This window comes from Aspergillus versicolor (assembly GCF_001890125.1).
Source record: "Aspergillus versicolor CBS 583.65 unplaced genomic scaffold ASPVEscaffold_8, whole genome shotgun sequence".
Taxonomy (NCBI): domain Eukaryota; kingdom Fungi; phylum Ascomycota; class Eurotiomycetes; order Eurotiales; family Aspergillaceae; genus Aspergillus; species Aspergillus versicolor.
Window position 1 is genome coordinate 1,414,286 of NW_024467531.1, and position 22,469 is coordinate 1,436,754.

A 22,469-nucleotide genomic window follows, 5' to 3' on the forward strand; every position below is an offset into this window, starting at 1 on the left:
GTCGTTGCTATCTCCATCTCATCTCGCTTTCATCCTCCACTTCCACTTCCACTTCCATCTCCATCTCCACTTTCTGGACATAGGTGCTCGTATGCTAAATCTAGTCACCATGGCCGATAACCCTCATCGTCCGCGGCCGCCGCCAAACCGACGCAGAGACAAAGCCCAGCTTTCCTGCGACCCTTGCAGGCACCGAAAGTACGTGCTCGATAGCCACCACCAGGTCATGCGCGCTTAACATTGCCAGGTTGAGGTGCGACCGACACCATCCATGCGGAGCTTGTTCCAGGCGCGGCATCACCAGCTCCTGCATTTATGCGAAGGCATCTACGCCTGATGCCCAGCGGTCCGTTGCTCCGCGACAGTCCGCCAATCTCCATGGCCGAATATCTGAACTGGAGAGCCTTGTCGTGACGCTCATGGAACGCCAGTCACTTCCGGCTGCAGTTAAATCGCCGGATCCAAGCCCACCATCGTTCTCAGATGTGACTCGAATCCGAAGACCAAATAAATCCCAAGATGAAGCTGCGCACCCCGCAGACCCTGGCACCTTAGATTTGAACGAGTCTGGAACCAGTTATATCCAGAGTGTCCATTGGGAGGCCATTTTGACCAAAATCAGAGGCCTAAAAGAGGACATGGTCCCTGGTAGCAAGGCTCTACCCGGTTCCCACTTGTTCTATGGCCCAAACCGTCATGCAACTCGAGATGAGATCCTGGCTGCTGTTCCTCCTCGTCCAGTTGTGGACCGCCTGATGGTCCTTCATTTCGATTCCCACATTCTCACTCCATGTCAGTATATTGAAGCTTTGTTTCCGCTTTTAGAGGATTGATGTGATGTAGATTTCATTCATCACAAGAAGTTTCTCCGAGAGGTGAGCTTTCCCAATGTGGCCGATTACAGGCAGCCTGACTTTTACTAGTACGAAAGCTTTTGGGAAGATTCGTCTGCAACTTCCATCGGTTGGATCGGCCTGATGTTCTCTATGTTGTATATTGCTGCGCAGTTGCAAACCTTCACCATCGACTCGGCCGACGGACGAGCCGAATCGCTCAAGGCGGAATATCTTACCATGAAGGATGCCTTCCGGGAGAAGGCGGTTCAGTGTCTTATCCTGGCCAAGTATACGAGGGGAGGGCCACATGTGCTGGAAACCCTCATGATGGTTCTTACTGGGGAGTTTGTACTCTTGAAAGACAGCGCTACCGATGGTTGGCTTTTCATTAGTACGATACTCCATATTGCAATGCGCATGGGCTATCATCGGGACCCGGATCACTTTCCCGGGATAACCCCATTCGATGCTGAAATGCGTCGACGGATCTGGGTTTCAATCCTTCAATTAGATCTCACTCTCTCTTTGGAGGCGGGCCTTCCTCGAAACGCCACTGATACGCACATGGATACAAAAGAGCCATGTAACCTACGCGACTGCGACTTTGACGAGGACACTACCGAAATGCCTCCTCCGAGGCCCGAAACAGAATGGACGCCAATCCTCCCGCTCGTCGCAAGAGGGCGACTTATAACAGCCCTCGGGCTGATTTGTGACGTCAACGCCGATATTAATCCCCCTTCCTACGACCAGGTGGTCAAGGTCGACGCACTTCTTCAAGACGTGCACAGCCATGGTATTCCGCCCGTACTACGCCAGGGAACTATGCCACACCCCATCACGAATAGCCCAAATCTTGTACTACAACGAATCGGTGTAGAAACAACTTACTACAAATCACGCGTCCTCCTGTACCGGAGAGCTCTGATCAGCTATCCAGGTCGACAGTCTCAAGAGCAGGACAGGGAGTCTGTGCGAATTTGCTTAGATTCCGCGCACAAGCTTCTATCATTTCAAGAGATGCTTCATGAAGAGTCTCAGCCATTTGGCCGCTTGTGCCAGCTTAGATGGAAGGTCACCCATCTTTTCAACCAGGATATTCTGCTCGCAACGAGTGTGCTCTGTCTCTACCTCCAGGACATCGATAAATTTGGTTTGCTTGAGACTGCAGGACAGACAACGAGGCTACCTAAGGTTGAAGAGATTCGACAACAACTAACGATCTCACACAAGATTTGGCGTCAAATGAGTACGACGTCTGCGGAAGCTGGGAAAGTAGCGAAAGCTCTGAGTATCGTTCTGGGAATCCACACGGAAGGATCTCCTGAGGACGGGAACGGGCCTGTGTCTTATGATTTTCGGACCGATTTTGATCCCATTCCTTTGAATGAATTTGGCGCAACGTTCACTAATCAATGTGAGAAGCACCCTCCGTTGTAGCGATAGCAGCTAACGAAATCACTTAGCCGACTTTCCTTCTGGATTCTACTCCCCTCTCATGTTTTTTGATAATTTACTGGAAAACTGGGGGACATGAAACGAGTTAGTTTTATATATTGTGAAACGTTGGGTGGTTGCCCTGTTGTTGGTGTACGGCCAGCGTTCTTCGTTTTCATGTATATTCCTACAGCCCAAACAAACTGTAAAACCTGCAGAACCTTTCAAATACTACTCCTGATTAATCAACTGTTTATTGCGACTGGGTGTGTTATCAGGTGTATTAGACTAGTCTCCCTTGGGATTAGCTTCAATACCCCAAATAAACTGCCTGGCCGTCCCCTCACTTGTCTCTCACTTCTAACAGTGCACTCCTTATCTGCAAGATGGCAGATGCATTTCTCCGGAATGGATCGATCTATCCCCCAGAAACGACGTAGATTCAAGATCAAAACCAAGTTTGGCGCTTCCCGACAATGGAGAAGTCGCAAGAACCCCCCCTGTGACACTTGTCGTCGGCGCAAGACTGCCTGCATCATCGAGACAGCGCCGCCATGTGTGTTGCTCCAATTCCGGTAGTTCTATCATGAAAGCTAACAGTTCAGGCCGGTTCTGTCGATCAAAAGGCCAGGCCTGCAGGTCAACCGCCGATAGTTCCACGGTTCCACCGCGCCAGAGATCCCGCGAGACGGGAACGACTGAAAACAGAGCCATCGACACGAGTTTCACCAGGATACCGGCACTTACGTCTCCTCAAAGGTTGCCGACTGATATAACTTCACCTGGCAGCCGAACCGAGGCAGCTTCGCAGACGTCGCCTGCAACGTACATCAGCGATAATGCCCCTACGGTTGATACCCTCGAGGACAACGAAAACCGCACAGCGCATTCAGTAGGACTCGCTGGCGAGCAAGATACGGACCTGCTGGCCTCTTTTAGGTCCGTCATCACCAATGAAAGAGATGGCATAAGTGCGGACGTCATCCAGGCGAGTGCAGGGGACCTGGACAGCGCGTTTCCAGTCCACTTTAACCTGTTGATGGACGAGTTCCAGCCGGCAGACGATTTAGCAAAACAGACGCTGTCTAACGAAATTGAGAGCATGGTTTCACCGCACGGGGCAGGACTTGTTCGACTATTCTTCAAACATGTCCATCCGGTATATTGCGTGGTATCCAAGGGACGATTCTTGAAAGCATATTCAGAAGACAGGATGAAGATCCCGGCCTCACTACGAGGTGCCGTATACGGACTCGGCTCAATGTTCTGGAAGCACGATCCAGACGTTGCAGGCTCACTGCAGTTCGATCTCCATAACCTGTTCGAAGCTGCCCAATCATGCCTGCAGCGGGAACTGCATGCCCCAAATTTATGGGGAATACAGGCTTGCCTCCTTCTTTTGTATGAAAGACCAGCTGACAATGCTACTATTGAAACACCTCGGACGTGGATTTTTACTTCCCGCCTTGTCGCATGTGCGCAGATGGTCGGACTTCACCGGGACTCATCCGCGTGGCACCTTATACCGGGGGAGAAAAAGCTGCGAAAGAAACTGTGGTGGGCAACCTACATCAGTGATATCTGGTCGTCTGTGTGCCATGGGAACCCTCCGCTAGTATACCCAGGCTCATTTACTACAACGCCGCCGCTCATGGAGGACCTCGCATTTGACGAAGAGGTGTCCGTGGACTTTGGGGACCTAGTAGACTCTCCTAGTCGGAGCATCGATATATCTACCACTGCTCGGTTTTTGGAGATGGTCAAACTGAGCCGGATCCTACACGAGTTGATTGACTCCTACTAGTAGGTTGACCTTGAATACTGTTACACTCAGTATTAATCTATGTAGTCTGGATTCCAGTTATCAACAATCCATCGCCCAACCACAACTCAGAGAGGCCAATCTTCTGGGTATCAAGCGGGATCTCGAGGCCTGGTCGTCGATGGTCCCGAACTGTGTGACCATGGCGTATAATGCAGATACTGCTACTTCCTTTCGCAACAATGGTATGACTTGGTTTCTATACATTACATCTCAGACTGACAAGGATAGGCCCACTTAATCTGGCCTATTTTGCAGTCCAGGCCCTTCTTTTCCGCGCGTTAATGAGCCCTGCACGGATGTATGCTAAATCAGATCCAAACTCATCCCTTTGCCGATATTTCGACTCGGCCATCAACGAGTTCCGCAGCTTCACTCTGTTCATGGACCGGATTACCAGCGCATGCCTGCATGCCTTCTGGGGCGGCCGTACGTATTGTTGCCCCGGTGCTTGATTATGCTGACCAGTGATAGACGCCCGCTCTCAGATGACACTCTGTGGGAATTTCCTAATATACCTCTTTCTGTTGGCCCCGAGCCCGGAACAGGTTCATGCTGCATTTGAGCTTCTTGGGAGCTTCCATGGATCACTGCAACGATTACGGGAATGGGCGGATGACGATGCTTCCCTTGCTCTGCTACGGCCCGTTGCCCTCCGCATTGACTCTTTCTTCCTTCACGCAGCACGAATAATGAGGAATGGAATGGCTCCACAGGTCCCATCTGAGTAATTATACAACATAGTTTACGAGTATACTGCGTTTTCTATACAAGCCAGGCCCCTTACCCCTCCAAGCCAGCGAAGGCGTCAATAACACTTCGTGGCTCACTGTATTTCCCAATGGGCACATATTGTATCTCCTCAAATCCCATAGACCCTGGACCTCCTACTTCCATACCCCTCGGTGTGTCCGTCCACCGCGGAGACGCAGCAATGGCAATGATCATTACTTTCAAGCCATATTTATATTCTGGCGTTCCCAAACCAGCACCTGTTTCAGCATCAAGAACGGCGATGAGGTCTGGCACTGAGGCGAGGATCTTAGCCTCGCCAGTCGGCAGAAGCGCCTCCACAAAAGCATTCTCGTTCTTAAACGGAATTTTTAGAGTTCCTTTCGTTCCGTCCTGAAGTTTTCCATCTACCTCTAATACTCCATAAGTGTGACCGGTCTTCAGCACGCGCTCCACACTCGTAATCTTCCCCTCTCCAAGGATTGCAGCGCTGCCAGAACCACCAACCTCATCAATTATCCGCTTGGCTCTGTCACCGATGTTCTTCTCCAAGGCAATCGCCCGTCCAATCCACCATGCGAGGGATACTGTATTCGTAACCGCTTGTTCACGGACGAGTCTGGACGACTTGGGAGCACCTGCACTGCCAGCGCGACAGCCCATTTCGACACAGGAGGCACGCAGGATCTTATCGACAAGTTTGTCCGTTCGCGAAGCCGTCATGGTCACAACGGAGCCATCACCACTGGCTATCGTCATAGGAACTAGTGCCTCACCACGGGGCGTCCCGTAAACATTTGGCGTGATCTGCCAGGCCGTCGGATACGCACGACCCATGTAGTCGGCATCAACGCAGGGCACTCCTAATTTCGCAGCGACACCCAAGTTCACAACACCGTTTCCCCCGCCAATTTCCAGAGCTACGAATCCAGAAACGGGAGGAAGGCCGGTGGCTCGGATCAGCTCTTCATGTGCCTTGAGACATTCCTCGTTTTCAAGACGCTCCATGCTCACTTCTGGGCTGCCCATGCATCCGGTCCAGCCGACGAGAGTGTCGTCTGCAAGATAGCTGGGTGACACCACTTTGACAGAACCCGGGTTCTTTCTGACAATAGCGCTGACCTTTAGATACTCCTGGTATGGGTCGCCGCCGCCTCCACAACCTAAAACCTTGCAGCCCTGGGCGATGAATTCGAGATCCGTTGGGGAGATGATCCATTGATGATTTTGGATTAACGGGCGATAGGTTTGAATGTCGACAGGTTTATCGACAGCCTCATTGACATTAGAAGGTATAGTCCTACCCTGACCCTGGGCTGCGCCATGCTCTTCAAAAGTGGGAAGTGCTTCTGTTGCCAATCCCTGGGAAACCACTGCCAGCTCTCCGACTGCACGAACGACAATTCGAGCTTTCGCGTCGACATACTGAATTGGAAGCATTGTCACTTCAGCAATCTGAATTGAATCACGGTTCGCGCCATTACTGACAGCCTTCTCAATCGCTAGCTTGGAGACAAGCTCCTGCGCCTGCCTGACTGTTTGATTGGACGTATCGACGACCGTATCAATAACGCCTGAAACCCGCGAGATGGCAGCACCAACAGCGTTTGCCACTTCTGCACCCTTCACTGTTCGTAGGCTGCGGACGCCACTCAATGGTTGATCAGTTTTGATGATTGGAGCACCTCCCCCAACGATCAAGACATCGACGTCTCCCTTCTGCGTCTTTGTTCTATCTACCAGCGCCGCAATCATCTGCCTCATTCTCTCGCGTGCCTGGGATATTATGTCTGGTGTGATATTCGCTAATCGCGATAGTTCTCCCATACCCTGGAAGGGATTCGGCTCACCGGGGACGTGGATTGCAGACGCTGCCACAATATCCGTTGCCGTGAGGTATTCACCACCAAAGAGCTTTGCCTTCTGCAGAAGCTCCAAAGCAACACTTGCAGGCCCAACAGCCAAGTCTTCGCCCGTGCCCCGAATGATACTCCCTCCGCCTAGCCCAATACTCTCGACCGCTGGCAGTGCAAAGTTGGTCCTCACACCCCCAACTAGTCCTGTAATGGAACTCATCTGGGGTAGACCATTTGGAAGCAGTAGCCCCGCGTCCGAGGTAGTTCCGCCGATATCAATTACAACTAATGGCTCTGTCCTCTCATCCCGTTCCCGGCCATTCTCTTTGCCAGTAGCGCGCCAGAGAAACTCTCCACCTCGGATGGAGTTTGTCGGGCCAGAGTTGAACGTCCGAATCGGATAGTGGATCGCGTCCTCGGCGCTGAGTACGCTGCCATCGTTTTGTGTGAGATACAACATACACGGGCTTCCCTGGAAAATATCCCACATGGCCTTCTTAAATCCGTAGATCGTTCTTTCCGCGAGAGGGCGCAGCGTCGCGTTTAATATTGCGGCATTTTCACGCGCAAGGAATCCCAGGCCTGAGACTTCATGGGACAGCGTTATGCGTGGTTTGAATGATGGAGTACTTTCAGATTGCTGTATCGTTTCCAAGACAATATCCCGAACAATTACTTCCTGGGCGTGATTAAGCGGGGCGTACATGCCTGAGATAACCACATTTTCGACCCTTTCCGCAACGAGCTGTTCCGCTATGTGCTGAAGTTCATCTCGATCAACGGCGCTGATTTCCTCGCCGGAGATTTGATAGCCGCCGTGGCAATAATACCGGGAGGACTCGATACAAGATCGCAGATCCACCGGAAAGTCAGTGAAGGGTGGAATTCCCCGACCGAAGCCATCATCTCGTCCACCGCAGAGTCGAATCACTGCAACTGGATGTAAGGATGGCGAACGTTGCACGACAGCATTGACAAAGTGCGTGGTGCCGACGATGACGCAGCCGATAGCACTGAGAGGAACCTGGGCAGTTTCAATGACCTTCCGGGCGGCACTGGTGATCCCGGTTGTTACATCGTGTGTTGTAGCTGATTTGTGCGACGCTATAATGCTCATCGAGTCGAGATCGATAAGCACTGCATCTGTGTTTGTACCTGCGATATAGTGCATTAGCTGTGTCCTACAACTGTTGGCCTGATTCGGGACATACCGCCGACATCAACCCCGATGCGGTACCTCTGGTCTGATTGGCTCCCCATATTGTGATACCGGTCGTCGTCAATACTTGGATAATGAGTGCTGGCGCATTGACTGCGGGGATGTCATATAACTACCTCTCAGTTGGAGTCTCGCGTCTGATTAGGCGGGATGGCGTTACTCCAACAGTGTCACCCGATCGTGATCGGCCAACAACTTCTCTTGGCCGACAGACCAATGGGACAGCAGGTATGTATCAACAACCAGAGAAGTGGGGAGCCTCGGCTGCGGCATGCAGAGTGTCCAAACCAATACGACATAAAGTCGCTGATATGGAATTTACATTGTGGAATACGCACGTACAGCAAGACAGACACCATGCTGCCCACCGTCTCGAACATTCCAATCATCGATCTTGAGCCAGCGCGCACTGGAGGTCCGGAAGACGTAGCCAAGGTCGCCCACGAGGTGTATCAGGCTTTTAAGCATGTTGGATTTGCCTATATTAAGAATCATGGAGTAGCTGAAGACCTGGTTGATGAGGCATTCACATGGGTAAGGATATCGATTGAGAATATTACATACTCAGCTAACACCTTCTCCTACCTGGTAGAGTTCGAAATTCTTCGCCCTCCCTGACTCCGAGAAGAACAAAGCTCCCCACCCCCCAGAAGGTTGGTACCACCGCGGATACAGCGGGATCGGACGTGAAAAAGTCGTCCAGATGGTCTTCGACTCCGACGGCATCGCGGAGCGCCGCAAGATCCCCGACGTAAAGGAGTCCTTCGAACTAGGAAACGAGAATGACAAGCGGATGCGCAATATCTGGATCCCAGAGGAATCCCTCCCAGGATTTCGAGCCTTCTTTGCAAAATTCTTCACTACGTGCTCCGGTCTTGAAACGCTTATGCTGAGGCTAACGGCGATTGGGATGGGGCTCGACGAAGCATTCTTCTTGGATTACCATAAAGACCGCACGAACCAGTGTCGCCTTCTGCACTATCCGCCCGTTGAGGAAGAACTACTGATACATGGCAAGGCGGAGCGCATCGCCGCACATACGGACTTTGCCACAATGACAATCCTCTTCCAAGATGCCGTCGGTGGGCTGGAGGTAGAGGATATACATGAAAAGGGCAAATTCAACCCTGCACCGTACATCCCCGGCACGGCGGTGGTGAATATTGGTGACCTACTGATGCGGTGGAGTAACCACGAGTTGAGGTCCACGATGCACCGTGTACGCGCTCCGCCGCTCGTTAATGCTGATGAACTTGGTGAAGGGAAAGGGCAGGGTGGCGGTCATGGCCGGATGACGAAGCCCCGGTATTCGATTCCGTATTTCATCAGTCCAGATAGGGATTCCTTGATTGAATGTCTGCCGAACTGCCATGGCGAGGGCAGGCCGAAAATGTACGAGCCGATTACTAGTAGTGACTATATTGCGATGAGAATGAACGCGACGTACTGATACGAGCGTTGGAACCTTTCTTTATATCATTATTAATTCATATTCAGCAGAGTGTATACAAATATCCAAGAATCTATTCATCATAAGGCCCATCCATAAGAAGGTGCTATCTACTCATCACCACCGACGAAAACCCGAATAGGCATCCATGCATCTCCCACGACTTTCGCCCTTGTCGTGATTCCACTGATCTCTCCAAACTCTTCCTCTGTCAGATTCCACCCATCTAGGTCAAAATTATTTTCGATCCGTTCAGGGGTGATGCTTTTCGGGATAACGCTGACGCCCCGTTGGAGTCCCCACATTAACCTATTTTGTCAGTATCGTGGTGTAGACATAGGAAAACAGGATATAGACGTACAATATTTGAGCCGGCGTTTTCTTCTTCACCTCAGCGATCCTCAGTACGACGTGATCCTTGAGTAGATCTGTCTGCCCATTTATAGGGGAGTCGCTGTGGCCGCCTAGACAGGAATACGCCGTGCAATGGATTCCTTTGGACTTGCAGTATTCCAGGAGTTTGGGACTTTATTGTTAGACTGGATAATTGATGTGTCAGGACAGACTTACGAGGGATTGTAAGGATGGAGCTGAGATATTAGCAAATTATATCAGATCACAACAGTGGACGGCATACCTCGATCTGGTTAACTGCTGGGACAACCGTGCAGGATGGGTCATTGAGTAGTCTCTCCAGATGCGTAATTTGGAAATTCGAGACCCCGATATTCCTGACCTTTCCAGTCTCTAGGAGCTTCTGCATATCTTGCCTGCCAGGACCGTTAGTATAAACATTCCTTCCCCAGCCCGCGGATACATTCCATACCAAGTCTTCACAAAATCCCAGTCAGGGAGACATCTCCCTCGATCCTCCGGATCGGTCGAGCATGGAAAATGTACCAAATACAGGTCCAAGTAATCCAGCCCCAGAGCAGTTAATGATGCATCAAGGCCCTCCCGCACCCGATGATGCCAGTGGTTATCGAGCTTGGTAGTCACCCAGATCTGGTCCCGTGGGACACCAGATGCTCTGATTCCCTCACCAACTTCCTTCTCGTTTCCGTAGTTTAGCGCAGTGTCGATATGTCTGTACCCGTGTTGCAGGGCATGTTTCACTGCGTCGCGGGTCGCGTTCGCGCTGGATTGCCAGGTTCCTAGGCCGATGGCGGGAATGGCACCGGTGCCATTTGGGAGGGGGTACGTCTTTGTGGTCATCTTGAGGATCTGTATATGGTAGATTGAGAACTTGGTTTAGAACAACTACAGTTCCATATCTATGCTTGCTCCAAATGCAGGCTCTCCAACTCCCTTCAGCTAACAAAGCTAGCATCTGCCGATCATGATAGGGAGAATTGGACATGGGTTCTCCAAATCCTCTTATCACAGCTCGCCTAACTCATTGCAGGCTAGGCTTACCCCCTAGTCCTGTCCAGCTGAGAAATGCGGAGAAAGATCGGCCAACATGATCGGTTAACTCTAATGAATGACTTGGGATGATAGCTAATCAGCCCAGACACGGCAGAGGCAGAACAGGGAATATGCCTCCAATGAGGAATGCTGAATGACTTGTGTAACGATAAGCGGGGACTTCTAAAATGTCGGCATGATGCATCTCCAGTCTTCAGCAAACGCCAGCTGCCTCGTCAACCACGTTCGAGCTATTGCTGTTGCAGTGGCGATCACAATGCCTTGGTCGTGGCCTGAGATTAAGCAGCGACTTCAATGGTTTGACTCTCCTGAAATGTTACATGTCCTGTTAAGTTAACTCTTTAGTCCTGTGGACGAGGACGCAGATTATGAGAACACAACTTGGTGCAATCGGGACTTGATTCCAATTCCCCCAGAGCGGAGAACATATGGCGTGTGGTCGTATTTTGGTGCGCCCGTATTCTTGGTCTCTTTTGCTGCACATCGTTTCGCTAACAAGTTGCAGGATATTGGACCGTGTCCGGGTCTTGCATTTCGGCCTGGTCCACAGGGAGCACACTCCTCTCGTTTGGACTCAGTCCACAGCAGGCAATTGGAGTAGTTGTACATTTCCCTCCCTTCCAGTCAAGTATAAAACTGATGATGTAGATTCTTGGCGGGTTCCTGTCCGGCTTACTGGCCGTGTTCTGCGGATGGATGGGCGAGATACACCACATTGGGTTCACTGTCTCTAGCCGGTTCTCGTGGGGGATGCGAGGCTCTTACTGTATTCAACCCGCTATTATGGGACACATCCAAGCTGCTAATGATGTACAGTTCCCGTCATTCTCCGCAGCTTCGTCTCGTGTATGTGGTTCGGCATGCAAGCCTTCTGGGGAGGACAAGCAACGCGTGTTCTGATCGGTGCAATTATCCCAGGTAGAGATCCCTATGCCCCCGATAGTGTTAATTTATACTAACAGGAAAGGCTTCGCGCATATGAAAAACTACTTTGCTGAAAGCTCCCACCTCCAGACGAACGACTTCATTGGACTGCTCATCTGGATGTGCGGGTTTATACCTGCCGTTTTAATCCGTCCAGAGAAATTGCAGATTCCGTTCGTTGTTTGCTTTGTTTTCTTTTGTGGATCTTGCTTTGGAATGTTAATTTGGTATATTTGCTCCGGGTTCCTGTAGATGTTAGCTAACAAGACCAGGGCCGTGTCTCAGGCTGACGGACCCGGCGACCTCTTCTACGAGCCCGGCACAGCACCTAATACTGGATGGGCCTTTATGTTCGGCGTTACAGCCATCCTAGGATCCTGGGGCTCAGGAACACTAGGCCAATCCGATTGGGTCAGATATTCAAAGAGGCGATACGCGCCTACCCTCTCGCAGCTGGTTGCATGCCCAGCTACGATTGCGATTACGGCAACGATTGGCATCATCGTCACGAGCGCCAGCAATAAACTTATGGGCGGTGATATCCAGTGGAATCCCATTTACCTTCTTGCTGATATACAGGAGTATTACGGCTCCAGTCCTCGGGTGCGTGCCGGTGTGTTCTTTGCCAGTTTGGGTATGGTTGCATCTCAGTTTTCAGTGAGCCATTTATATACCTGTCCCGTGCTTCTTGGATATTAACAGAGGATAGATAAGTGTTGTCCTCAACAGTGTCAGCTGCGGTATGGATCTCGCGGGTCTATGGCCGAAGTACATCAATATCCGACGAGGAGGGTATATTATGGCCGTTATCGGGATCGCCACTCAGTAAACCTCACTATCCACGTTCTGGTCTGTACTAACATTTTATTAGACCATGGCAGCTCCTTTCTACGGCAGATAAGTTCCTTTCCGTGCTCAGTGGATTCGGCGTATTTATGGCGCCTGCAACGTATGACGGCCCTCTAGCTACTTTCTCTAGAGCATAGTGCTAATGTGTGTTTATAGAGGCCTCATGCTGGCCGACTACCACCTCGTCCGAAGGTATCGACTTAAACTGTCCGATCTGTACCGCGGCGACAGCACCAGCATCTACTGGTTTCGGCACGGGGTCAACTGGCGCGCCTTTGCAGCGTTCACGGCTGGGATGTGGCCGCTTCTTCGTGAGTTTTTACCCTTATCGATGTTTTGTAATTCATGCATGTCCCAAGTATAGAATAAAGCATCACCTCCACTGACATTATGAAAGCCGGCTTGGCAGGAAACGTCAACGGCTGGGACTCTCCTCAGTGGGTTGGCTGGGTGCGTCTGTATAACCTCACCTTCCTGGTTGGGCTGGCGATCGCCTTCTTGGTATTCTGGGCGTTGAATTGGATATTCCCTGTTGCAGGCATCGATGAGACTGGGCCTTTTATTGAGGTCGATGATGTTATTGACGGTGTTGAGAAGTCGGAAGATAGATCTAGTTGTGTAAGGGATGATATGTACCAGAAAGGAGTGGAGGCGTCTGTGGTTTAGTTTTGAGAGTTTATATTTTGGCTGAGTAAGTGTAATGATGATCTCTAGGCTGCTTAACCATAAACAATCTGGCCCTCCTAGGAATACCACTTGTGCTCCGCTGTTTGCCGAGTCCACCTTTAAGGCGTCCAACTGACGCAAGGTGGCGGAGCAGCTCACAAGCTCGACTCGACGACCTACTCAAAGCTTAATAGGCCTGTCTGTGCTTGGTCTGCTTATTCTGCTTATTCCTGATTTCCAGCCTCAGGGTCCGTGCGGAACCAAACCAAATCTGACGTCTTGACCTCTTTTCCCTTGTTCATTATTCTACCCTTAGCATATTTCTATCATAATAAAAACCACCATGCCACACAAATCACGATGGACCGTTCCCATTCCAGAGGTCGACATTCCCACCTATCTCTTCGGCAGCCCTACATCCCCGCTAGGAGATGCAGTGGCCTTTGCTGACGCCGAAGACCCCGAGAGACTGCGTCTGACATGGACTGAACTCCGTCTCTGGTCGCAGCGGTTCGCAGCTGGGTTGAAAGCTGCCGGACTACAGGAAGGCGATCGGGTCGTTATCCTGAGCGGCAACGATGTCTTGTTCCCCGTCGTCAACCTGGGCATTCTCATGGCTGGTGGTATATACCAGTCCGCGAATCCGCACTCCAATCCTCGTGAACTGGAATACCAACTAGGCCTTACAAAGCCGAGATTTATCCTGGCGAGTCAGGAAACTTTAGCCTGTGCTCTTGAGGCCGCTGCCATGGTGGATACGGCCCGGGAGCGTGTTTTCGTCTTCAACGATGCTCCTCTTCTCCGGGATGGTGGTGGTGACGACAATGCTAACGCTGGCGTGAAGCATTGGAAGCACTTACTCGCGCCAAAAGAGGTCGGTGGACGATTCGCATGGAAAAGGCTAACCCCTAGCGAATCGAAGTCTACAACGGCATACACGATATTGACATCTGGGTTCGTTTTCCTCTCTGTCAAGTCTGAAGTCGTATTTATTGTATATTGAACAGAACAACCGGCCTCCCGAAAGCAGCAGAGGCATCGCACTACAGTATAATCGCAAATTGCGTGCAGACAGACTTCGTCATGAACCTAGATCCGAGCGTTTCGACGAAAGAATTAGCAGCTCGAAAGTCCAGATGGTTGTGTACTATTCCACTCTATCACGGCCTGGCTCTATGTTATTTCTGCACCATCTCCATCGCTCGACGGATCCCGTCGTATATCATGCGCAGGTATGAGATTACCCATATGCTAGAGAGTATCCAGAAGTTTCGTATAACAGAACTACACCTCGTACCACCAATTATCGTCGTCATGACCAAACATCCCGCCGTGAAGAGTGGAAAGTATGATCTCAGCAGCGTCACCAAGACCTTCTCCTGTGCGGCACCGCTCGGTCCAGAACCAACTGTACAGTACGAGGCGCTTTGGCCCAATGGACAGGTAAATGTCAAACAGGGCCTTGCCTCAACTGAGTGAGTCCTTTTTCCTTTCCTTTTATTTGGCAGTATTCAGAGCCTAACTGCCCATAGATCCTGTTGCAACTCTCTCGGCTGGGATCCCACCTTAACGGCCGTGCCCGGCTCCGTTGGCGAACCAATGCCGAACTGTGAGATCAAGTTAATGGACGATGACGAAAATGAGGTTCCACGCGGGAAAAGCGGCGAGATATGGTTTCGTGGTCCGAATATCATGCAGGGCTACTGGCAGAACATAAAGGCTACCAGTGAGACTATCACTGCAGATGGTTGGCTGAGAACAGGGGATGTAGCTCGTCAGGACGAGAAGGGGTGGTATTACGTCGTGGATCGAAAGAAGGCAAGTTTTGTTAATAAAGACCATATAAGAATGGCCAACTAACGTCCTGCGGCAGGAAATGATCAAGGTAAAAGGCGTCCAAGTCTGGCCTGCTGAACTCGAGGCGCTTCTTCTCGATCATCCTTCTGTCAATGATGCCGCCGTGATCGGTGTAAGAAAGTAAGACTTGATACCCTCTAGCTATATAATCATCTGGGGCTAACAAAATAGGGGTGACGAGGAGTACCCCCGGGCATACGTTGTGGCAGCACCAGGAACGTCCATTTCCGCAGAGGAGATCATAGAATTCGTTAACAGTAAAGTGTCTACAATCAAGAGACTCACTGGCGGTGTTTTCTTCATTAATACCATTCCAAGAGCCCCTGTAAGTGCTGCTAACCTGTTGCAGTTGTGTATGCTGACGCCTAATGTCGTAGTCTGGAAAGATATTGCGACGAGTAATCAGAGACGGCCTTGTGAGCAATTCAAAATTATAAAATGCTGTCAACACCATACCGTAGAAACAGTTGCGCCTGGCGGTTCATCATTGAGTTATCATAATAGGCCAACTTGAGGAAATGTTCATCGCTGGCGTTCTTCGCCCCATTATTGCATTCGCAGTATTTGCACTGAGAGTGTTCATCTTTACTATTTCTAGAATGCATATGATGGCCAATCAACGGAAACGTGAAGTTGACCCGCCTGATCAATATAAGCGACGCAGTATCTGGCAGATGGCATCTTCGGGGGCCTTGCTTCGTATACTTCTTCGCCCCCACGTCGTCAGCCGCACGTAAACAGCAAAGTGGATCGCCAAGCAAATGCCTAACGTCCATCCGGTAAGCGTCCCGAGGTATGTTCCTCCTAATAGGCTGGTATTCTGGTGGGTTGTGATCCAGTTTGCTCGCTTATCCATATAATCGGAGTACTCCGGAGTACACTCCAGTAAGCAGCCTTTAAGTTCAAGAGGTATGAAAAGCCAGTTCTCCGCTGATGTTCCCCGTTATGTTTACCATCAGCCATGGCTCAGACACCCACACTGTTATTTATCCACGGTGCGTGGCATACCCGCGACTGTTGGTCCAAGGTTATCCCTGCCCTGGAGAAACACGGCTATCGTTGTGTCGCCCCCCAGGTTGAATTCTCCGGTACAGAGACCCCAGTCACCTCTGCCGCTGGAAGTATAAACCAGATTCAAAGCATCATAATCGACGAGACGAGCAACGGACGCAATGTGGTCGTGATCAACCATTCTTTGGGCGGCGTCGTGGGCTGTTCAGCTGTCAAGGGCTTCACCCGGAAGGATCCATCACGACTGGACAACAATTCTGGGAGCGTCGTTGGCATCATCCAGCTCTGCGCCTTCACCCCGCCGCCAAAATCCGCCGAGTACGAATTTTTCGGTCCCATCGTCGAATCTCGCGCGGCCTTTCACTATTCGAGTCCAGATGGCTGGGACTATATCGAACCCAACGTCGACATCAATGATTTATTTTATAACGATCTTTCCCCCGAGGAAGCTGATATGTGGAAAGGGCGCCTGGTCAAGCAGTCCTCTGCTTGCGTTAAAGATATTGAGAATTTCTACCCTGGTTGGTTGGATGTGCCAGTCTCTTATATTTTGACCACCCACGACAATGCGCTCCCCGTGCACGCCCAGGAAGCATTGGTTGCCGCGTCAAAGAAGGCTGGTGCATCCATCACATCCAAGCGATTGGACTCCGGCCACAGTCCATTTTTGAGTAGGGTTGATGAAACTGTGAATCTGTTCCTCGAGGCGATAGGGGAGTTCTGAAGCTACAATCGATCTATGGCGAAAGTTCAGGAGCGTTTAATCATCCAATGCAGACATTGTATATCATAGGTCCTTCATAAATGCGTATAAGAATAACTACGGCAAAGGCAACATACCAGGGAACTGCTCGGCGCCTTCGATAGGGTTGAGCCAGCTCACCCTGTTGCTCGTGTACAGTTCCACCACAGGCTTTCTCTGGTCCAGCACTTCAGGGTCATCGAAAATGCCCGCGCGAAAGACTGCGCTGCTGGCAGGCTCTCCAGACTTTTCTATTCTCTGTCCATAGATCGGTGTGCCTGTTGATATTGTCAGTCGCACGTAGTTTCTTTCATCACCTGGACAACGTACCGCAGTCTTCACAGAAATAGTTCTTGATGTGGTTCCCGCTGTCTGCCTTTTTGGCCACTGCCTTGGGTGTTCCGGTGATCCTCAAGTCGGCTCTATTGATTATCAGGCAGAAGCTGAATACCGCGCCGGTTTGTTTGCGGCAGTCGTTGCAGTGGCAGAGTCCCTTCTGGAGTGAGCTTAACAGATTCAACAAGTGATATCCAGATTAGAAAAATAGACGCACCGATGCAACGGGCTGCCCGACGTATTCTATCCGGATCTTGCCGCAGAAACAGCCACCGCGAGCCATTTTAACTTTTTTCCGTAACTATTGGTCTAGAATTCATTGTTGAAAGTGCACATTTATATGATGCTGCTAAGAAATTTATGCTGCTTACCAATCATGCTCGAGGCTTAGATAACTCAGCGTGGGGAATGGAGTGGATTATTCAGCTCTCCACAATTTGGTAATCTCGATATATGCAGTCTATATTCTATATTGAACTTATGTTTCAAGCTCCGATGGTGTATACGACACAGTCCTCTCCGACGCACAGCTGTTGTCTATCCTAACAACATCGTCCAGCAACCGCTCCGCCATTGCAATGCCTGAACTCCCCACGATCCGTCGCATGTGTCCAATGACCCACTTCCGTGCCTTGTCTGTTGTGACTGGACATTTCCCTACCATGTAGAGGGACCAGATAAGTAAGTACCCTCCAGAGACTCCTGCATCCGAGGCAGCGGAGAGACGGTCTGGGCCGACCACGCCTAAAACCTGTGGAACGGTGGCTATCAAGTCACTTCCCAGCCCGGACAGAATCTGAACGGTATCTTGTAACTTCACCGTCGCAGCTGCTATGGCTGAGGAAGGCGGAGGCGGATTGGCCCTGAGAACCCCGTTCAGCAGAAAGAACATAATCTCGCTGACAATCATCTGCATGAGGCGAGCATGGTTCCAGACCCTGATCGCCCACGGACTGCTGTACACATCATACCGCCCATTATATGCCGCAGCTGGGTCCAGTGGGGATTGGCGGATTGTGCTATACGGTTCCTGAATTGCCAGGGTGCCCAGGATGTATTGAAAATCGGATTGCAGGGTTGACGCCTCCTCGATCCAATGTGACCATGGAAGGCCACCGACCTTGTTGTGCACGCCAAACAGGAGGTTTACACATCGAGTTGCATATACCCCTAGTAGCCAGAACGTGCTCATGGGGTCAGTGTAGTTGCACGCCTCCTCCTGCAGCGAAAGCATATCCTGTGGAAAGGGTCTATTCGTATGCAGGCAGGAAATTATCATATCCGCGCGGACCTGATTAAACATCAAAATGGAGACCTTACTCCGGAACTGACCCCTGCCACGAACGACAACCAGCGCCGCGGCCCCCTTAACATGACGCACCCAAGACTCGAAATTAGAAAAGTGCTCGAAAACACCTAGCGAAATCACGGACATCAGTACACTGTCCTTGCATGATTCCACAGGACACGCCAGGGCGTCGTTTAAACTGCAGATCGCCTGCGAGTACTTGGCTCGCGCGTGCCGGACCAGCTCGGGCTGCCGGGTGGAGTTTGCTAACGCGACCAGGCCCACGGCTGCCATGCTTGCTACGAGGGTTGGGTGGTCCCCGTCCGCGCCGAGCACGGCGGGGATGTAGTTGAGATAGCCGCGTTCTGGGCTGTGGTCGCCGGTGACGAAGTGGTGGAAGAAGTAGTTGACGCCTCTCTGGCCCATGCTGGGGCTGAGGCTGCGGGGTGGCATGGCCAATTCGGCTTTGGTATGCTGTGTCTCAGGGCATATCGCATTTTTACTCTTTTGCTTTTCCTTGGATCGCTGGATGGTCTGCCCGGTCTGGTCGCGGAAGACGAGCTCCCACTCGTCCCGGTATCCAGGACATTTCTCGCGCAGGCGGGTGCATTGTCCGCAATGGGGAACTTGCTTGTCGCACTACTCGTGTGGAACGTTAGTGCTCATTCCGATGAAGGAAAGACAAAATAGGAAGGCTTCACGTACTCGACGTTTAACAGCCCGGCAGTTGGCACAGTTGCGGGAGGCTCTTGCGCGGATGGGGGGTGCCATCGCTGCCCAACAACACAGTCCAGATATGTAAGATGCGAGATAAACAGCCAAGAGAAATGTGTAAAGTCAAGACGAACCAAGCTTCCTGGCGTTGTGTCTCGGCAGTCTCGTCTTGCAGCGTTGACGCGGGGTGAAGAAATACTCGGCTATCAGGCTGCCAATGGCAGTTCTGGCCCCCATACGCTAAGCATTCTCAGCTGGGCCACTGCCCAATCTGCAGCCACAGAGATCCAGTTGCGTCGTCAGTGTCGCTCGACCAGAGGCCCGTGTCTTGTCTTCACTTCAGCCCCTTTTGGAGCTGAAAGCTTCCCCGTCGTTATTGGTCGGGCGATCCCGAATGGACCCGCCTGTCGGTGTGCCGCTAGTCTCCTTTTGGTATCTCAGATGTCCGGCCAATCAACGCTCTGATTGAATTGTATGGTCCATAGGGCTGTGTTGATACAAAGACACTGAAGCTTGAAAAAGACATAAAAGGGACTCTCTCCTGTCATTTCAAAGTATCCAGTTCATTATCTCTCTTATATTCAGCCACTTGGTTTGATCCAACCTTCAACTACACAATGGGCACTGTGACCTACCGCCATGGCATTGCCATTCTCCAGCTGATCGTCTTTCCCTTCATCCTTATTGCTGGTATTTTCATCTGGAGTGGAGCAGGCTGGAGGGTCGGCAGCAAGATCTGGCGATACCCCGTTACACTCTCCCTCATCCGCATTGCCGGCTGCATTGCTTCACTTATCTCGATCGATCACGATTCCCACGACACTGAAATCGCCGTCGCAGTATGCGAGCTCATCGGCATTGCTCCTCTTCTGTTGACTTATATTGGAATACTGAGACAAATGTAAGTCTCCATACACTTTACATATTCAAGACCAATGTAGACTAATAACAATACAGTGATACGGAAAATCGAATGCCCCCTCGATTCATCCCCGCAGTAACCATCATCTGTATCATCGGCCTTATCCTAGGTATCGCCGGCTTCAGCTCAGCAGATAGCCAGGATGGGACCTACCACCCAAGCAAAATCGTCCAGGCATCCATGGGCATTTTCCTCGCCGTGTTCGCGCTTATCCTCCTTCTCACGGTGTTTCTTTACGTCCAGCTGCAGGGCAGGCTGCGCGCATTCCAGAAGAAGCTATTCCTCGCCATTGGCCTTTCAATTCCCTTCCTGATTGTCCGGTTGGTTTATTCTGCCGTCGCTGACTACGGGCACGACTCGCGCTTTACGGTTCTTGTCGGTGACCCTACGGTCTTTCTGTGTATGAGTGTGCTGGAGGAGATTGTTGCTATGGTTGTGACTATGGTTCTTGGGGTTTTGGCTGTGCGTGAGGCGGACTTTGTGCGGGTTAGAGATCTGGGGAGGAAGGTTGAGGGTGTTTAATTGTTAGTTTTGGCTGGGGTTTTATGAAGCGTTGTTGTAGTATATATATTGGTGCCTTTGGATATTCTCAACGTTTATAACGTCCAGATATTATACGAATTTATTTTTTATGATACTTAAATTAACCATTTTATATATATACAGTTAGACACAATTCGAATCGTCTTAATCGTTTCTTCCTCGTTTTGATAGTGTCTGGTCAAGGTTATCCAAGCAAACTGCGCTGAATGAACGGTGGATGGTGGATCACGATCGACGTATCGCATTCCCATAAAGGTAACCGAGATGTTCAGCCAATGAGAACTCGCTAACTAGAAAGGCAGACTCAGCCTCGTGGAGATATCAGGGCTGGGCTGCAATGTCTCTTGCCTTCCTTGTTGTGCTTAGTTTAACCTCCATAGATACTCCGTGCTTCGATATATAAACCCGCATCCATCTTGTACTATTCGACAATGTCACACACATGTCTGCGGACTGCCTGACGCTGCGAGTCGATCGACCAGCTGGCACTCCAGAATCTGCAAAGTTCCCTGTTATGGTGTGGATCTACGGCGGAGGCGACACCTTCGGCCAGATCTATGACTCCGCGTACGATCCAACGGGGCTGGTGCTCGGTGCACCTGAGAAATGATCCCCAGTGATCTATGTCGTGATGAACTACCGCGTCAGGGTATTTGGGTTCGCCGCCTCACCTGCCCTGAATGCCACGGACTCGCTGAATGTAGGACTACTCGACCAGCGACATGGGTTTGAGACCATATTGCGACATTCGGCGGTGACCCAGACAACGTCACCATCTTCGGCGAGAGTGATGGAGCAACGGGTGTTGGTCTCCAGATCACAGCATATCGGGGCAAGCAGAAGGCGCCCTTTAAGCGAGACATCATGCAGTCTGGCGGTCCCATAGCGGACAGGGAAACCGCTGGAGACAAGTCCCTGTCGTATACCAAACAACTGACAAGCCTTGTGCAATGTCTGCGCAGTATCCCCATGGCCAAAATCAACTCTATTGCTGTTGCATATGAGAAGAAAGTCGGCGGCAATGCAGGTATGGGTGCGTTCATCCCTGTTGCGCCATCCAGGTTTATCCCCGACAGTCCGTCCAAGCTGCTAGCAACAGGGCGGTTCTCGCGGAATATCGACACACTGTCTGGATGGAACGAGGACGACGGATCCTTTTCTACCCTACCCACTCTCTCGTCCGAGGAAGACGTCTCTGCATACCTTAAATACGAGTACCCGGCCTTGTCGAATAAAACAATCAAAGCAGCCATGGCCCTTTACCCAGTCTCGTCCTTCCAGGACTTTCCATCCGAGAACATCTCCGCTCATTACTTCCGTATAAGCCAGCTTAAGCGTGATGCAGAGTTCACATGCGCAAGTCTATACACGGTGCAGATGAACCACAAGTCTCACCGGATGCAGCGAACTATCCCTTTTCCCTGAGCCAGATAATCCTCTGCGAGGCGTATTCCGCGGCGAATGTCTCGTATCTTGGTGTTTCCCATTTCAGTGATATCCCGTATGTATTCAACCAGGCGTCTGCTGAGGCGTGGGCCCCGTATGCCGCGAAGGAGGACCTGAGGCTGTCGAGTGAGATGAGCGGGAGCTGGACTGCATTTGCGAAGACTGGACGTCCTTCGGCTGGGAATGGGACGGTCGACGGGTGGGTGGGCGCTTTTGATTCTGCTGGTGCTGGACAGGATGAGTATTTGCGTGTCATCAGTGGGCCAGATAGTGGGAGTCGAAAGATCAGTAACGGCAAGTATGGGTATGATGGTCTTGCTGCCAGATGCGCGTTCTGGACCTCGCAGGAAGAGTTAGACGGGATGGGGGTTTAGACGTTCATTGTATGCCA

General features: G+C 51.1%; 12 protein-coding genes across 12 annotated transcripts; 8 read left to right on the forward strand and 4 right to left on the reverse strand.

Annotated features, from left to right (window-relative positions):
- Positions 1–109: 109 nt before the first annotated feature.
- ASPVEDRAFT_153416 (uncharacterized protein) lies at positions 110–2,540 on the forward strand (the record flags this gene model as incomplete). Its single annotated transcript, XM_040808348.1, has 5 exons — positions 110–198; positions 248–792; positions 844–875; positions 924–2,253; positions 2,303–2,540. The coding sequence occupies 5 exons, from the start codon at positions 110–112 to the stop codon at positions 2,371–2,373; spliced, it is 2,067 nt and encodes a 688-aa protein (XP_040670908.1). The 3' UTR covers positions 2,374–2,540.
- A 104-nt stretch (positions 2,541–2,644) lies between these two features.
- Positions 2,645–5,162, forward strand: ASPVEDRAFT_44676 (Zn(II)2Cys6 transcription factor). Its single transcript, XM_040813110.1, has 5 exons — positions 2,645–2,829; positions 2,879–4,076; positions 4,123–4,280; positions 4,327–4,524; positions 4,570–5,162. The coding sequence occupies exons 1-5, from the start codon at positions 2,682–2,684 to the stop codon at positions 4,824–4,826; spliced, it is 1,959 nt and encodes a 652-aa protein (XP_040670909.1). The 5' UTR covers positions 2,645–2,681; the 3' UTR covers positions 4,827–5,162.
- ASPVEDRAFT_834120 (uncharacterized protein) lies at positions 4,715–8,081 on the reverse strand. Its single transcript, XM_040817379.1, has 2 exons — positions 7,895–8,081; positions 4,715–7,838 (listed from the first exon to the last, which is right to left on the reverse strand). The coding sequence occupies exons 1-2, from the start codon at positions 7,941–7,943 to the stop codon at positions 4,879–4,881; spliced, it is 3,009 nt and encodes a 1,002-aa protein (XP_040670910.1). The 5' UTR covers positions 7,944–8,081; the 3' UTR covers positions 4,715–4,878.
- A 178-nt stretch (positions 8,082–8,259) lies between these two features.
- Positions 8,260–9,352, forward strand: ASPVEDRAFT_31557 (isopenicillin N synthase family dioxygenase; the record flags this gene model as incomplete). Its single annotated transcript, XM_040810498.1, has 2 exons — positions 8,260–8,436; positions 8,495–9,352. 2 exons carry the CDS (start codon positions 8,260–8,262, stop codon positions 9,350–9,352), a joined length of 1,035 nt encoding a protein of 344 aa, XP_040670911.1.
- A 16-nt stretch (positions 9,353–9,368) lies between these two features.
- ASPVEDRAFT_893420 (uncharacterized protein) lies at positions 9,369–10,573 on the reverse strand. The gene is made up of 5 exons (XM_040818584.1): positions 10,179–10,573; positions 9,990–10,122; positions 9,923–9,942; positions 9,714–9,878; positions 9,369–9,661 (listed from the first exon to the last, which is right to left on the reverse strand). The coding sequence occupies exons 1-5, from the start codon at positions 10,565–10,567 to the stop codon at positions 9,463–9,465; spliced, it is 906 nt and encodes a 301-aa protein (XP_040670912.1). The 5' UTR covers positions 10,568–10,573; the 3' UTR covers positions 9,369–9,462.
- Positions 10,574–11,036: 463 nt separating this feature from the next.
- On the forward strand, positions 11,037–13,219 carry ASPVEDRAFT_55141 (nucleobase cation symporter-1 family protein; the record flags this gene model as incomplete). The annotated part of the gene is made up of 11 exons (XM_040815029.1): positions 11,037–11,077; positions 11,126–11,229; positions 11,286–11,383; positions 11,429–11,546; positions 11,597–11,698; positions 11,748–11,931; positions 11,977–12,361; positions 12,414–12,529; positions 12,576–12,653; positions 12,710–12,864; positions 12,951–13,219. The coding sequence occupies 11 exons, from the start codon at positions 11,037–11,039 to the stop codon at positions 13,217–13,219; spliced, it is 1,650 nt and encodes a 549-aa protein (XP_040670913.1).
- A 343-nt stretch (positions 13,220–13,562) lies between these two features.
- Positions 13,563–15,513, forward strand: ASPVEDRAFT_86517 (acyl--CoA ligase; the record flags this gene model as incomplete). The annotated part of the gene is made up of 6 exons (XM_040817860.1): positions 13,563–14,173; positions 14,227–14,694; positions 14,752–15,046; positions 15,093–15,196; positions 15,248–15,401; positions 15,454–15,513. 6 exons carry the CDS (start codon positions 13,563–13,565, stop codon positions 15,511–15,513), a joined length of 1,692 nt encoding a protein of 563 aa, XP_040670914.1.
- Positions 15,514–15,784: 271 nt separating this feature from the next.
- On the forward strand, positions 15,785–16,998 carry ASPVEDRAFT_834030 (alpha/beta hydrolase). The gene has a single exon (XM_040817378.1). It carries the CDS (start codon positions 16,038–16,040, stop codon positions 16,809–16,811), a length of 774 nt encoding a protein of 257 aa, XP_040670915.1. The 5' UTR covers positions 15,785–16,037; the 3' UTR covers positions 16,812–16,998.
- Positions 16,862–17,483, reverse strand: ASPVEDRAFT_173930 (GFA family protein). Its single transcript, XM_040808751.1, has 3 exons — positions 17,383–17,483; positions 17,160–17,322; positions 16,862–17,107 (listed from the first exon to the last, which is right to left on the reverse strand). The coding sequence occupies exons 1-3, from the start codon at positions 17,446–17,448 to the stop codon at positions 16,908–16,910; spliced, it is 429 nt and encodes a 142-aa protein (XP_040670916.1). The 5' UTR covers positions 17,449–17,483; the 3' UTR covers positions 16,862–16,907.
- Positions 17,484–17,568: 85 nt separating this feature from the next.
- ASPVEDRAFT_44682 (uncharacterized protein) lies at positions 17,569–19,098 on the reverse strand. Its single transcript, XM_040813111.1, has one exon. It carries the CDS (start codon positions 18,877–18,879, stop codon positions 17,644–17,646), a length of 1,236 nt encoding a protein of 411 aa, XP_040670917.1. The 5' UTR covers positions 18,880–19,098; the 3' UTR covers positions 17,569–17,643.
- Positions 19,099–19,558: 460 nt separating this feature from the next.
- ASPVEDRAFT_153426 (uncharacterized protein) lies at positions 19,559–20,667 on the forward strand. The gene is made up of 2 exons (XM_040808349.1): positions 19,559–20,068; positions 20,125–20,667. Exons 1-2 carry the CDS (start codon positions 19,785–19,787, stop codon positions 20,609–20,611), a joined length of 771 nt encoding a protein of 256 aa, XP_040670918.1. The 5' UTR covers positions 19,559–19,784; the 3' UTR covers positions 20,612–20,667.
- A 407-nt stretch (positions 20,668–21,074) lies between these two features.
- Positions 21,075–22,452, forward strand: ASPVEDRAFT_55145 (uncharacterized protein; the record flags this gene model as incomplete). The annotated part of the gene is made up of 3 exons (XM_040815030.1): positions 21,075–21,225; positions 21,366–22,020; positions 22,059–22,452. The coding sequence occupies 3 exons, from the start codon at positions 21,075–21,077 to the stop codon at positions 22,450–22,452; spliced, it is 1,200 nt and encodes a 399-aa protein (XP_040670919.1).
- Between the last annotated feature and the right edge of the window lie 17 nt (positions 22,453–22,469).